This window comes from Poromitra crassiceps, assembly GCF_964638095.1.
Source record: "Poromitra crassiceps genome assembly, chromosome: 1".
Lineage (NCBI taxonomy): Eukaryota > Metazoa > Chordata > Actinopteri > Beryciformes > Melamphaidae > Poromitra > Poromitra crassiceps.
This window is the reverse complement of record NC_139623.1, coordinates 32,515,411-32,528,695: the sequence shown is the minus strand read 5'-3', so window position 1 is coordinate 32,528,695 and position 13,285 is coordinate 32,515,411. Positions and strand designations below refer to the sequence as shown.

Below are 13,285 nucleotides of genomic sequence, written 5' to 3'. Positions count from 1 at the left end.
GAAAGTTTCAGCCTGATCGCACTTGAAACGGCATAGGTGTGACCGGACACGGAATTTAAACATAGAAAAACAAACATAAATATCGGCCACATACTCAATTTTATATATATATATAAATGTAGTCCAATAAAAAGTTGGATATTTGCTTTGAAAAATAGCTTAGAAATGGGGAAAACTCGCGAAAATTCCAACCACCGCAGAACTATGTTTTAGGATCATACTTTCCATCCCCGCCTACAAATATGTCTTTTATTTCATGTCTGAGAAGTGAACCCTGATCCTTTTTAACTCCCACTGTGGCAGCCTTGGCCTGTGTGGCGTGGAAGTCAAGGGGCTGTGGTCAGATAGAGTTTGACTGAACATGTTCCATCCGCCCACACTGGGCAATAATGTGGCCGGATGCTTTCAACCACATATCAAACCACACAGTCGTATCTATTACTGGCATGACGGCAAGAGTGTGACTTTTTTATACATCATTGTTCCGTCTTTCTTCCCTTTTTTTCCCCTGGACTGGGCCCAGCAGCGGCAGCCACAGCATGGCTTACTAATGGTGGCCATGGTACTCTGCCTTAGCTGTGACCCTTCCAAGGCTGCATATTAATATCATACAAGAGATATGTTAACAGCTTGTATGGTAGCTCGCCCCTTGAATTATATTAAACAGTAAACCCTATGAAAAGTGAAGTGTGTGTGTGTGTGTGTGTGTGTGTGTGTGTGTGTGTGTGTGTGTGTGTGTGTGTGGGGCGTCTGAGTAGTGTAGATAGTGTAAAAGCACTCGCCCACCACCGTGGAGGCCCGGGTTCAATCCCCGGCAGCGGTACCTCCACCTTGGTCAGACGTTAGCCGTGTCTGCGGGTTGGAAGCCGCTGGGGTATGTGTCCAGGTTGCTGCACTAGTGCCTCAGGTCTGTCTGGGCACCTGTTTGTGGGGGAGGGGAACTGGGGGGAATAGCGTGATCCTCCCACACGCTACTCCTCGCTGTCAGGTGAAAGTAAGCGGCTGGCGACTGCACATGTATCGTAGGAAGCATCTGCTAGTCTACAACTCTCCCCAGATCAGCAGAGAGGGTGGAGCAACGACCGGGACAGAGAATTTGACACGTAAAATTGGGGAGGAAATGGGGGGAAATCGGGGTGGGCACTTGATCAAAAGAAAGAAAGAAAGAAAACCTATGAAAAGTGAAGTTGGTGGTTTCTGCAAAACTTGCCTGACTGCATTTCTGCAAGTTCTGCCGTGTAGAGGCTTATGTTTCTGACTCAAACCATGTTCATTGTGGTCAAGCATGCTGGAAGCGTCTTCCCTCTGTGTGGAGGTGCAGCGTGGGAACGGCCAGCGAGGGTGAAGACAGAATGATACTGCCGAGGAACGTCCGACATCAGACTGCCATCCTGCCTAAAAATGTCCCTCATCTTCAACAGGAAGGAAGTCATTTCTGAGTGCCCCGGCGTCAGGGGAGTCAGTCAATGTGATAAAAATGAGAAGAAAAAAACTCATGTCTCACCATCTGAAAGAGGATGAGTGTGTTTGTTTTAGCCTTTTAAGGCCATGGCGAGCTGCGTGGCCTCTGGGTTCATGTTTTGGTGTTTAAAAGGGGAAAATGTGAATGCGTGAATATGAGGGGCGGTAGCTCATAAAAGACTAAGTAAGCACAGTTTAACAAATTGATGGCTAGAACAGCTTGTGTCAGCTCTGGAGCACTTTTAGCCGACTTTCTATTGGCTGAGGGGCGTCTCTGAGTCTTGCACGGTTGGCACTATCATTGGCATCGCTCTGAATAACGGGCAGTTGTCCCTCAAACACATCTAACTCCCAGATCAGTGTCAAAGATGACAGCAGCTTGTCCCTCAAACACATCTCAGATCAGTGTCAAAGATGACAGCAGCTTGTCCCTCAAACACATCTCAGATCAGTGTCAAAGATGACAGCAGCTTGTCCCTCAAATACATCTCAGATCAGTGTGAAAGATGACAGCAGCTTGTCCCTCAAACACATCTCAGATCAGTGTCAAAGATGACAGCAGCTTGTCCCTCAAACACATCTCAGATCAGTGTGAAAGATGACAACAGCTTGTCCCTCAAACACATCTCAGATCAGGGTCAAAGATGACAACATCCTCCCGAGGAGAGTCTCTCAAGATGCATTGGCTCCCACAATTTACACATGCTCCCGCCTAGCCGTCTGGACTTCGGGGGTCTCAAAGTTGGTCAAAAATGAGGCAGGATATCTGGTCAAAATAAGGCGGGATATCTGCTTATTTCCCCACTTGTGATTGGTCGAATAGTAGGCATCCGCTCATTTCCCCACTTGTGATTGGTCAAATATGATAAAATATCCGCTCATTTCCCCACTTGTGATTGGTCGAATACCATTGAACTTCCTTCTGGTCTGAAGTGTTGTTGTTTTTTCCTTTGGAAGATGACAACTTCCTCTGTCCAAATTGTAATGGGCGCAGGTACAGACTGTCTCTGGAACATTTGAAGATTGTGGAAGAGATAGACTGGCTTGAGAGACTATCCTGAGGAGGTCTTTTCTACCTGGAACCTCTTTGTCTCTCTGTAGCGCTCAGAATAAAACATGCACTCAGATGTGGTGTTTGGATGGAAAAAGCGCAACTATACATCTAGAGAAGACATTATCCACAAAGGCAGAGAAGGGTTACTCTCAATTCCCAAGACAGCTCCGCATAAGCACAAGTTATTAAAATCATGAATTATTCTGCCATACAGATTCAAACAAGGTGTGAGTCACTCACTGTTTCTCGGCCTTCTCCCGGTCATCCAGGAAAAACAGAGCAGTGGCCAGGAAGAACATGCCCCCCAGGACGATGACGAAGGGACAGAGCATGAGGGCATAGCCCAGACTGAGGAACTGCCACAGCACTGATGTTGTGTAGCTCTGCTGAAGCCCATCCGAGATCTGCACCCACGTGTACCACACACACACACACACACACACACACACACACACACACACACACACACACACACACACACACACACACACACACACACACACACACACACACACACACACACACACACACACACACACACACACGTGCATGCATGCATGCAAACAGACACACAAAAAGGAACAGAGGGAGATTTTAGTTAAACAAATCATTCAGGGATCTTAATGAAAATATCATTCCGTCTCCTGCATGACGCTGTCATGGTTATGAGCTCACACTTGAGTGCTTTACCAGTGCGAGTTGCGGATATTTCATCGTGGAAACAGAAAAACCGCGATGTGATGTAAGATGCCCTGTTTTTGTTTGAAACGAGGCAGGATTTCACAGCTCGTAGGTCATCACTTTGTGGAAGGCTTGAGTAATAATGGTGGAGATTTTTTTTTAATCACATTTTTTCGCGCTATTCCCCCCAGTTCCCCTCCTCCCTGAACAGGCGCCACAACAGACCAGAGGAGGCACTAGCGCAGTGACCAGGACACGTACCCTTAATCCGGCTTGCCACCTGCAGATGGGCCTCTTGTGCCTGTATAGACGCCTGACCAAGCCGGAGGTAACACAGGAGCTTGAACCTACGACCCTCGTGTTGCTAGGCAGGGAATCTACCACTGCACTACCCGAACCCCCTCGCTGGTGGGGAGTTGAGGCAAAGTGACGATTGCTGCTCTCCCACACGTATACCTCACCCTACTGACAATCCAGGAAGGGGGGGAGGGCGTTGCTGATTCTAGCCTTTAGTTGATGGATGTAGTTGTGTTGAGGTACACTCAGCAGGAAGGAGGGGGGCTCGCCTCTCTGTGTGTGGGTGAGGGGGGCTCGCCTCTCTGTGTGTGGGTGAGGGGGTGAGGGGGGATCGCCTGCCTCTCTGTGTGTGGGTGAGGGGGTGAGGGGGGATCGCCTGCCTCTCTGTGTGTGGGTGAGGGGGGCTCGCCTGCCTCTCTGTGTGTGGGTGAGGGGGGCTCGCCTCTCTGTGTGTGGGTGAGGGGGGCTCGCCTCTCTGTGAGGGGGTGAGGGGGGCTTGCCTCTCTGTGTGTGGGTGAGGGGGGCTCGCCTCTCTGTGTGTGGGTGAGGAGGTGAGGGGGGATCGCCTGCCTCTCTGTGTGTGGGTGAGGAGGTGAGGGGGGATTGCCTGTCTCTCTGTGTGTGTGTGTGTGAGGGGGTGAGGGGGGATTGCCTGTCTCTCTGTGTGTGTGTGAGGGAGTGAGGGGGGATCGCCTGCCTCTCTGTGTGTGGGTGAGGGTGTGAGGGGGGCTCGCCTGCCTCTCTGTGTGTGGGTGAGGGGGTGAGGGGGGCTCGCCTGCCTCTCTGTGTGTGGGTGAGGGCGACTCGCCTCTCTGTGTGTGGGTGAGGGGGTGAGGGGGGCTCGCCTCTGTGTGTGGGTGAGGGGGTGAGGGGGGCTCGCCTCTCTGTGTGTGGGTGAGGGGGTGAGGGGGGATCGCCTGCCTCTCTGTGTGTGGGTGAGGGGGTGAGGGGGGATCGCCTGCCTCTCTGTGTGTGGGCTCTCTGTGTGTGGGTGAGGGGGGATCGCCTGCCTCTCTGTGTGTGGGTGAGGGGGTGAGGGGGGATCGCCTGCCTCTCTGTGTGGGTGAGGGGGTGAGGGGGGATCGCCTGCCTCTCTGTGTGTAGGTGAGGGTCTGAGCGGACATAGGTCACCCTGGCTGAAGCACATTGATGATATGTTAGCATCAGCAGAAAGACACTCCGCAGGGAGAGTTGCAGAGGCAGAACTGCTGACGGGAGGATGTTGGAGGGTGTGTGTGTGTGTGTGTGTGTGTGTGTGTGTGTGTGCGCGCACGCGCACGCAGTGAAGAGTGATCAGAGAGAGAGAGAGGAGGGTTCCAGAAAGGGTATAAATATATAAATTCATGCGTGAGACCAAATCTGGTGCGTGTCCAACAGCTGTGTGTGTGGGCAGCGCGGGGCCCGGTCAGTCAGCTATGCGCTCTCTGCCACAATACATTGCCTGCCACTCATGATGAAATGGCTCGGCTAAAAATACACCGCGGACCGGTGCATGTCTAATTATTGTGCTTGTGCTAGCAGGCATTTCTTGGTAGATTGCGGAGAGATTGTCCCCGGCGTTCCCCTGCCGCCCACTCCGCCTCAGGCCATGTCCCGCTCGTATGTGGAGCGAGTCCATTACGTGCGTCTCAGGGGGACGCTTCTTATGTGACAAGTTACCGCGCTCTACGTGCTGATGAAGGCGGGTCTTGGCTCAAGCTATGAGAATTTTCAAACGTTCCAAAGCAATTTTTTTTACACAGCAGAGGAGGTGGTAGTTTTCTGGCAGGTGGCCACCAACTAGTTCATATATCTACAGGCAGGCCATTCTGAAGAACCATTTTCAGCACCTTTATTTTTCTGTGTGTAAAAGGCCACCTTACAGTGCTGAATACATCTTGTGCAGGTCTAACATTTGGTGCAGTAGTGGAGGGTAAACGCAAGTCAACTCTGTTTACCCACCTCTTTGAAATGAGGCTGAGATTTTACCTCAATGAGGGGAAACAAGGTAAACTACCCACCTTGCATAGTTCACCCCCTCAGTATCACTACACCCCTGGACTGGAGGATTTCTCCTGTGGTTGCTAAGCAATAATGAGAGGTCTATTTTTCTTAAAAGATTTCTCTCTTCTTTGCTTTGCCTGTTTGCAGGATATGTGCCAGTCTGCACGGCGTGCGTCACCACAAGGCGGTCACACTCGGATGTTAAACCTCAGTCGCGGAACTGAGGACCCAGCCGTGACGCACGCACGCTGCATTCTGGGTCTCGGTGGTCAGGCGTTTGTGACAGGGTGAGAAACCAGACAGGGACATTCAGTGTGTCACTCAGGTCAGGCGTTTGTGACAGGGTGAGAAACCAGACAGGGACATTCAGTGTGTCACTCAGAGCCTTGTCCTGTTCTGACAGGGTGAGAAACAGAGAAGTCTTTCTATGCAGCTCAATAGTTACATGTGTCACCAGCCTGTCAGCCCCTCACCAGCCTGTCAGCCCCTCAAGGACTCTGATCTCAGTGGGATTCAATGATCAAAGAACTTCCACTACCTTTGTTAACATAACCAGGGACTGACGACAAAAAAACAATGTAAACACAACAGTAGGGCAAGCTATTCTGTCTCAGTATTGCTATATGTTAAGTCAAACATGAATATGAATAGTTTGGAATTGGGGTGTGAGGTGTAGACTATGATATGCTCATAGTGTTTTTGCACCACGTTGGGGTGATAAGCAGCTCTGAACACATGGGGCTCTTTCCTGTGGCTTACATCTGTGTGTAATAATATTACTTATATTATGTGCACACAGCCCAGTTTTACAGCCTTGTTCTGAGCTCAGATAAGGCATGCCGAAGGGCTACTTCTATGGAGTTACTGTTTAACTTTAAAAAAAAAAAAAGTTGATACTCTGGAATGAGAGGAATGCCAGTTGACAATCTGAGGTGGACCCTGTTTTATTGTCCATTGAATAGTGGGCAGACCCTGCATTCTGGCCTCTGATGCAAAAGGACCACAGCTATTGTCTGTCGATGAGGGGGAGAGTTTCAAGAGACTGGAGGGAACACTGTGACCTTGGGAAGAATTGTGTGTGTTCATACAGTAAAAATGGCCCCTCTTGGGACCCGCGGGATTTACCGGGAAACGCCATGACAGCCTGAGTCAGAGAGGTGAAATCACATGTCTGTTCACTAGCCCTCCTGAGACCTGTGCTAAAAGCTCCTGTACCTCTATTTGCACTGGCCTACTTAAAGAGCGATGCGTTGTATGTGTGTGTGTGTGTGTGCGTGTGTGTGTGTGTGTGTGTGTGTGTGTGTGTGTGTGTGTGTGTGTGTGTGCGCGCGCGTGTGTGTGTGTGTGTGTGTGTGTGTGTGTGTGTGTGTGTGTGTGTGTGTGTGTGAGAGAGAGCGAGTGAATGGGACGTTCGCAGCTACCTATTGATACAATTCAGCTGGGATTTATAATCTTAGACATTATTCCCATTCCCCTTTACACTTTGACCAAGCAAGCAGTGCTATTTCCTGTAAAGTCTTACCAAGCCGATCAGGTACGGGCTTCCTGCGTCACCTAGGAGATGAGAGGTGAAGCTCTGAAAGGCGACGGCCGTAGCTCTCCGCGTGGGGATAACGACGAACTGCAGAGATCGGGAGAGAAAGAGTTGAGGAATATATATATATTTTAAATACATTTCTTTTTCAGATTGTAGGCTACTTGGCCAATTACCCCTGCTGTCCCGGTCGTTGCTCCACCCCCTCTGCTGATCTGGAGAGAGCCGTAGACTAGCACACGCTTCCTCCGATACATGTGCAGTCGCCAGCTGCTTCGTTTCAACTGACAGCAAGGAGTTTCACCGGCAGGACGTAGCACGTGGGAGGATCACGCTATTCCCCCCAGTTCCCCTCCCCCCGACCAGAGGAGACACTAGTGCAGCGACCAGGACTCATACTGTACCCCACCGGCTTCCCACCCACAGACACGGCCAATTGTGTCTGTAGGAACTTCTGACGAAGCCGGAAGTACCTCTGCCGGGAATTGAACTCGGGTCTCCACAGTCGTAGGTGCTTTTACCTCTACACTACCCAGAAGTTCCAGGGTGAACCATGAGGCTGATGTGTAGAACGAGGTAAAAAGAGTCATTCATTCATAATAATCAACTCCTTCAATTATGCATGCAGAGCCCACCTCATTGGGTCAGGACTCCCCAGGCGGGCGGGGCATGCATGGCTGTCAGTCACAGTCAAAATGGTCAGAACGGAGCCATCTCTTCAGCCCACTGTGGCTGTCTGTCCCTGTCTCTGCACACTCACCACAGTCTGTCCCTGTCTCTGCACACTCACCACAGTCTGTCCCTGTCTCTGCACACTCACCACAGTCTGTCCCTGTCTCTGCACACTCACCACAGTCTGTCCCTGTCTCTGCACACTCACCACAGTCTGTCCCTGTCTCTGCACACTCACCACAGTCTGTCCCTGTCTCTGCACACTCACCACAGTCTGTCCCTGTCTCTGCACACTCACCACAGTCTGTCCCTGTCTCTGCACACTCACCACAGTCTGTCCCTGTCTCTGCACACTCACCACAGTATGTCCCTGTCTCTGCACACTCACCACAGTCTGTCCCTGTCTCTGCACACTCACCACAGTATGTCCCTGTCTCTGCACACTCACCACAGTATGTCCCTGTCTCTGCACACTCACCACAGTCTGTCCCTGTCTCTGCACACTCACCACAGTATGTCCCTGTCTCTGCACACTCACCACAGTCTCCAAACTAACTGGCAGCTTAAGGAGCTGGCTGGTAGACCCACTGCAGGAAGTCTCATTTCATTTGGCTCATGCTCGCATGGTGCTGCCGTCTCTTCTTACTCTGTCCCTCTCTTTTCACTCTGGGATACAAAAACATATAGGCCTCTTCAAAAAAGAAGAAGGGGGGGGGGCACCCCTGTTTTTATTTCCATGAGTGGTGAATGGATCAATCTGGGTCAAAGCGGTAATTATCAACCCCACCCGAACTATACCAGGTCCCTGCATACTCACACATTTTCATCACTCAAAATAAGAGGCTGCATCTATGGGGATGACCGCCGTTTGTTTCAGTGCGTTGCAGAAGTTTCCAGTGAGCCAGTGAATAAGTATAGGTTATCAGGACGTACCATTAAAATGTCTGCTGTGATGGCCCAGTTCAGGAACAGCAGCGTTTCCCCTATGAAGATGCAGACCTAAATAAAGAAGAAGAGATCACACATTTAGCACTAATTAGGATCAGCCAATTTTCACTGCACAGAGAGTTGGTGACAACACATGAAGCCACAGGGTGTTTTTAGTGCTGCAGATATTGCTACTGTCTGTGGGAATCCTCTGTCCAATAAAAGAGCTTTGGTTGCCGTGGTTTGGAAACCTGTTATTATGCTGTGGCCCAATTATACAGGGATGTGCAGGCCTTCATTTAGCTCCCATTGGGTATTTAGCCTAAGAGCTGAAAAACAGCACTATCTATTCTAAGCCTTGTCAAACGCATAGATTCAGTGTGGAGGCATTTTAACACTTCCTAAATGTAGATCCAGTTGCAATAACTTAATTAACCATTTTCCACATCAAGTATGAATAATAATTTTCTCGAATAGTAAACAGCATTTATATAGGCCTAGCACTTTTATCCAAAGCTCTTTACAACGAATTCACCTATTCACACTCCGATGGCAGCAAGCTGCCATGCAGGGTGCTGGCACACCATCGGGACCAATTTGGGGTTCAGTGTCTTGCCCAAGGACACTTCGGCATGCAGACTGGAGGAGGCGGGAATCAAACCACCAACCTCTTTTATCCAAAGCGACCTGCTCTACCTCCTGAGCTACAGCTGCCGAATCACAAGCAGTCGAACCACAAGTCTTAGGGCCCTAGTAGAAGGCATTTGCAGTAGCGTTTGCGTCTGCGCTGGCTCTCTTTGCCATCGTCCACCTGCGCACCTCAACTGGCAATTTCAGGCCGCGCGCCCGGTGCCGGGAAGATAGCAAGCGGCTTTGCGCTCCCACCTGCGCCATGAGCGTGCTGCTCTAAAAAATAGGTGTGCCCGATGAAAATCCTCGCACACTGCCATCGTATGGATTAGCACACTGCCATCGTACAGATTAGCACACTGCCATCGTACAGATGAGCACACTGCCATCATACAGATGAGCACACTGCCATCGTATGGATTAGCACACTGCCATCATACAGATTAGCACACTGCCATCGTATGGATTAGCACACTGCCATCGTACAGATTAGCACACTGCCATTGTACAGATTAGCACACTGCCATCGTACAGATGAGCACACTGCCATCATACAGATTAGCACACTGCCATCGTATGGATTAGCACACTGCCATCGTACAGATTAGCACACTGCCATCATACGGATTAGCGCAAACAATTGCGTTTAGACGAGCTTTGACCCACGTCTTACTGCAATTTACACCCACGCAGCGGTAGTTTGCTATCTCGCTCCCCCTCTCCCCCTCTCTTTCTCTCTCTCGGTGCTCCATATGTCATCAAATAAAAAAACATAATAATTAACAAACTCAAGAATGCTTCAAACATTATGTTCAATTTATAACTTCATAAATTCAGCTTCAATAGTTGACCTGTCTTGTGGGGACAGCTGCATGTAAACGGGAATATAGTGGAATATCCATTACATGTCATGCAAACAGCTGAGTAGGAAATGGTGTTTTGTATAGAATGTAATTCATATACTGACTGAGACAGCGCTTATGACACTTTCTAAATGTTTTTAAAAGTATTATTGGTAGATAGGCCTATCTAGAATGAGCGCTGCGTTTTTCTCTGATTGCGCACATACAATACCAGCACACTCATATTATGGGATTGTGGAAAAATGTATTAAAGGGGATGGGAATCTGATTGGTTGTGTGGATCTAACGCCTGTGAAGATGACGAATAATATTACTACTTAATCCAGCCCATTTGACCCTTGCAGCCCGGCAAATGGACAGATGTGCTCCGCGGAGAATAGCACGACGACTTGGACACGCCTCTAAGTGCACTAATGCCCGGCGCTAATTGCCCAGTGCGACCGATGCGCCAAAATTTGCAAAATAGCCGATGGACCTTAAGGTCCTAATAGGAAAATGAAAATATCAGATAAGGAAGTGGGGTTGACATCAGTGTATATACACATAGGCTCTTCCCAACGTCAAAGCTCAAAAAGGGCTGGAGGCTGGCGGGGCTATTTGGCCAATAACAGACCCAAAGGGATTTGGTTGCAATGGAATCTCATGTATCTCCTTTGGCCAGCCGGGTCCGGCACAGTTTTCACACTGTGGGTGAATGCGTGTTTCCTGACTGGGGAATAACCCCTACGCCAGTCTGCCAGGCATACAGAGGGCCACAGGAGCTGCCTGACAGCGAGCGGCGAGCGGAGATATTGTAGACGGGTCTGTCCCGAGAGCTGCGAACCAGACACCGTGACCGACACATTGCCTCCTAAAAGGGAGAAGCCCAACCTAGCCTCAGATTAGCTGTGTCGAGGAGGCAGCAGCTGCAGAGGGTCAATGGGCCCAGACAGAGCAGCCACGTCAAGCTGGATAATATAACACATCTGTCAGTGCTTTGCCATGAAACCTGAGTTGATCCAGTGTACTGTAGGATGATTTAATATTGTACAGTACATGAGTGAGTACAGTTTAGCTGGCAGTGTGAATACTGTAAGTGAAACCACAGTGTTTTAAATGGTGCCCTGTATCACCAAGTATGATTGTTATTGCCAGCCGCGACAGCGGGGCTGGTATTGTTTTCACCTTGTGTGTGTGTGTGTGTGTGTGTGTGTGTGTGTGTGTGTGTGTGTGTGTGTGTGTGTGTGTGTGTGTGTGTGTGTGTGTGTGTCATCAAGGCAAAATGTGGTCCTGGAGACACCTCTTGTAGCGGGAACTACCACAGAAGTGTTTACATGTCTGTGGACAGATTTTGTTAGCGTGAACGATCGTGTTGAAATCATGCAAAATGCAGTCACGAAACTTTACAGGTGTGTAGTTGACACCAAAATGAAATCAGAGTTCGAAAATGGGTGTGATGACAATATATATATATATACAGTATATATATATATGTGTGTCACTTGAGCAGCCAAGTGCAACAGCACAACAAGATAACGCTCACTCTGTCGCACAGCCCCAGTATGAAATCTAGTTGGACAGATCTAATGATGTAATTAATACAGATGCTTCCGGTCCTCCGTTCTGATTGGCTGAGACACGTGTTAAGCCACTGTAACACCTGATAAACGTGTACCTTTGACTACATAAAAGTAAATTTAAATATGAATGCGGTATCCGAAAAAAGCAATTTTGTGTCACTTAGTAACCACTTTACCTGCTGCTCAATTACTACAGTGTATTGCTTTGGCAGAAGATTAAAATGTAATTAATTGTGTTATTATTTAATCGTTTTGGATTAAAAAATGATTTAATTGACATTTGCTTTCTTTATTACATTACATTACATGTAATGTAAGCTAATTATTCATTGCAATGCATTATAAAAGCAGTCATCGCCTCTTTACTGTGCTAAAATAACTGTAAAACACAGCCTGTTGTGGCTTATTGCTTCATTAATGTACCAATCACACAAACAAGATGAACAAATCAGATATCGTGAGACTCCTTTAGAGAAGCCCTGTAGTTCATTGAGATCATTCATTGCTCAGTGAAAGTCCTCCATGAAGTCAGAGGCCAGACTTTCCACAGGCAGCCAGGGTCACATACAGTATGTAGGACAGAGGAGCCTGTTTGTTATAGAAAATATTTTCCATCATTGCCAGCCTCACCACATTATTACTAGCCAACTTGCTGAAAGACAGTTCCTACTCCTTTGTGTCTGATAAGACTGTGAAATGCGTGCCTGGTGAGTCCAAAAAGCCGCAGCACATTGTTCCAGGGCAGTGATTGTTAAAGTTGCACCCTTTCCTGCTGTACATGGCAATTAGAGACACAAACACCCCCACACATGTGCCTGAAAGACTTTCCTTTTAGCCTGAGACCTCCTGAGGACATCTCAATCTAACCTGCCTGAGAAGGTCTAAACCTCCTGAGGACATCTCAATCTAACCTGCCTGAGAACGTCTAAACCTCCTGAGGACATCTCAATCTAACCTGCCTGAGAAGGTCTAAACCTCCTGAGGACATCTCAATCTAACCTGCCTGAGAAGGTCTAAACCTCCTGAGGACATCTCAATCTAACCTGCAACAGAGAGTTTATTAGATGCAAGTCTCCACTTCAAACTCTACTCCTGATGCAAACATTTACCACGCCCTGGTGAGCTTTTACCAGACCGTCTCTTGTTAAATGAGTTAACAGCCTTTCCTTTTTAATGCTTAGCCCCCAAGGCTAATCCATAATTAACATACTAATATCGCTCTCTGTCGGAGAGATTCTTTTTTAAATTGGGGACCTGTGTGACTTCTTGGCAGCAAGAAGCAAAAGGACTTAATGGACTTAACAATAACAGCTCCTGAACAAGTCTCCCTTCAATGTTTGATGAAGCGACTGCACTTTCACAGCAGACACACACTTTTCAGTTAACTATTACATTTTAAGGACCGCCCGTAATAGACCCTTCTCACAGGGGTAATTTTGTGTCGAAAAGGCAGAATAAACACAGGTTCAAGCAAAACACTAATGAGGGTTTCCAACTTCCATTTTTGGAATTTGGAAACCCTCATTAGTGTTTTGCTTGCACCTGTGTTTATTCTGCCTTTTCGACACAAAATGGCCCCCGTGAAAAGGGTCTATTTGATTGGGCCACAGACCCCCATTTGATG

The 13,285-nt window shown here is 48.5% G+C and overlaps 1 protein-coding gene across 3 annotated transcripts in view; it reads right to left on the bottom strand.

Moving 5' to 3' along the window:
- Positions 1 to 13,285, bottom strand: part of spns2 (SPNS lysolipid transporter 2, sphingosine-1-phosphate) — a 122,849-nt gene that overhangs the window by 18,350 nt on the left and 91,214 nt on the right. For 2 of the 3 annotated variants that reach the window (XM_083640025.1, XM_083640024.1), the window contains exons 9-11: positions 8,616 to 8,681; positions 6,999 to 7,097; positions 2,756 to 2,919 (exon numbers count right to left, since the gene is read on the bottom strand). In XM_083640025.1, the coding sequence (XP_083496151.1) occupies positions 2,756 to 2,919; positions 6,999 to 7,097; positions 8,616 to 8,681 (329 nt within the window). Of the gene's footprint in view, positions 1 to 1,319; positions 1,436 to 2,755; positions 2,920 to 6,998; positions 7,098 to 8,615; positions 8,682 to 13,285 lie in introns of those variants that run through there. The other variant, XM_083640026.1, reaches the window with a different exon arrangement.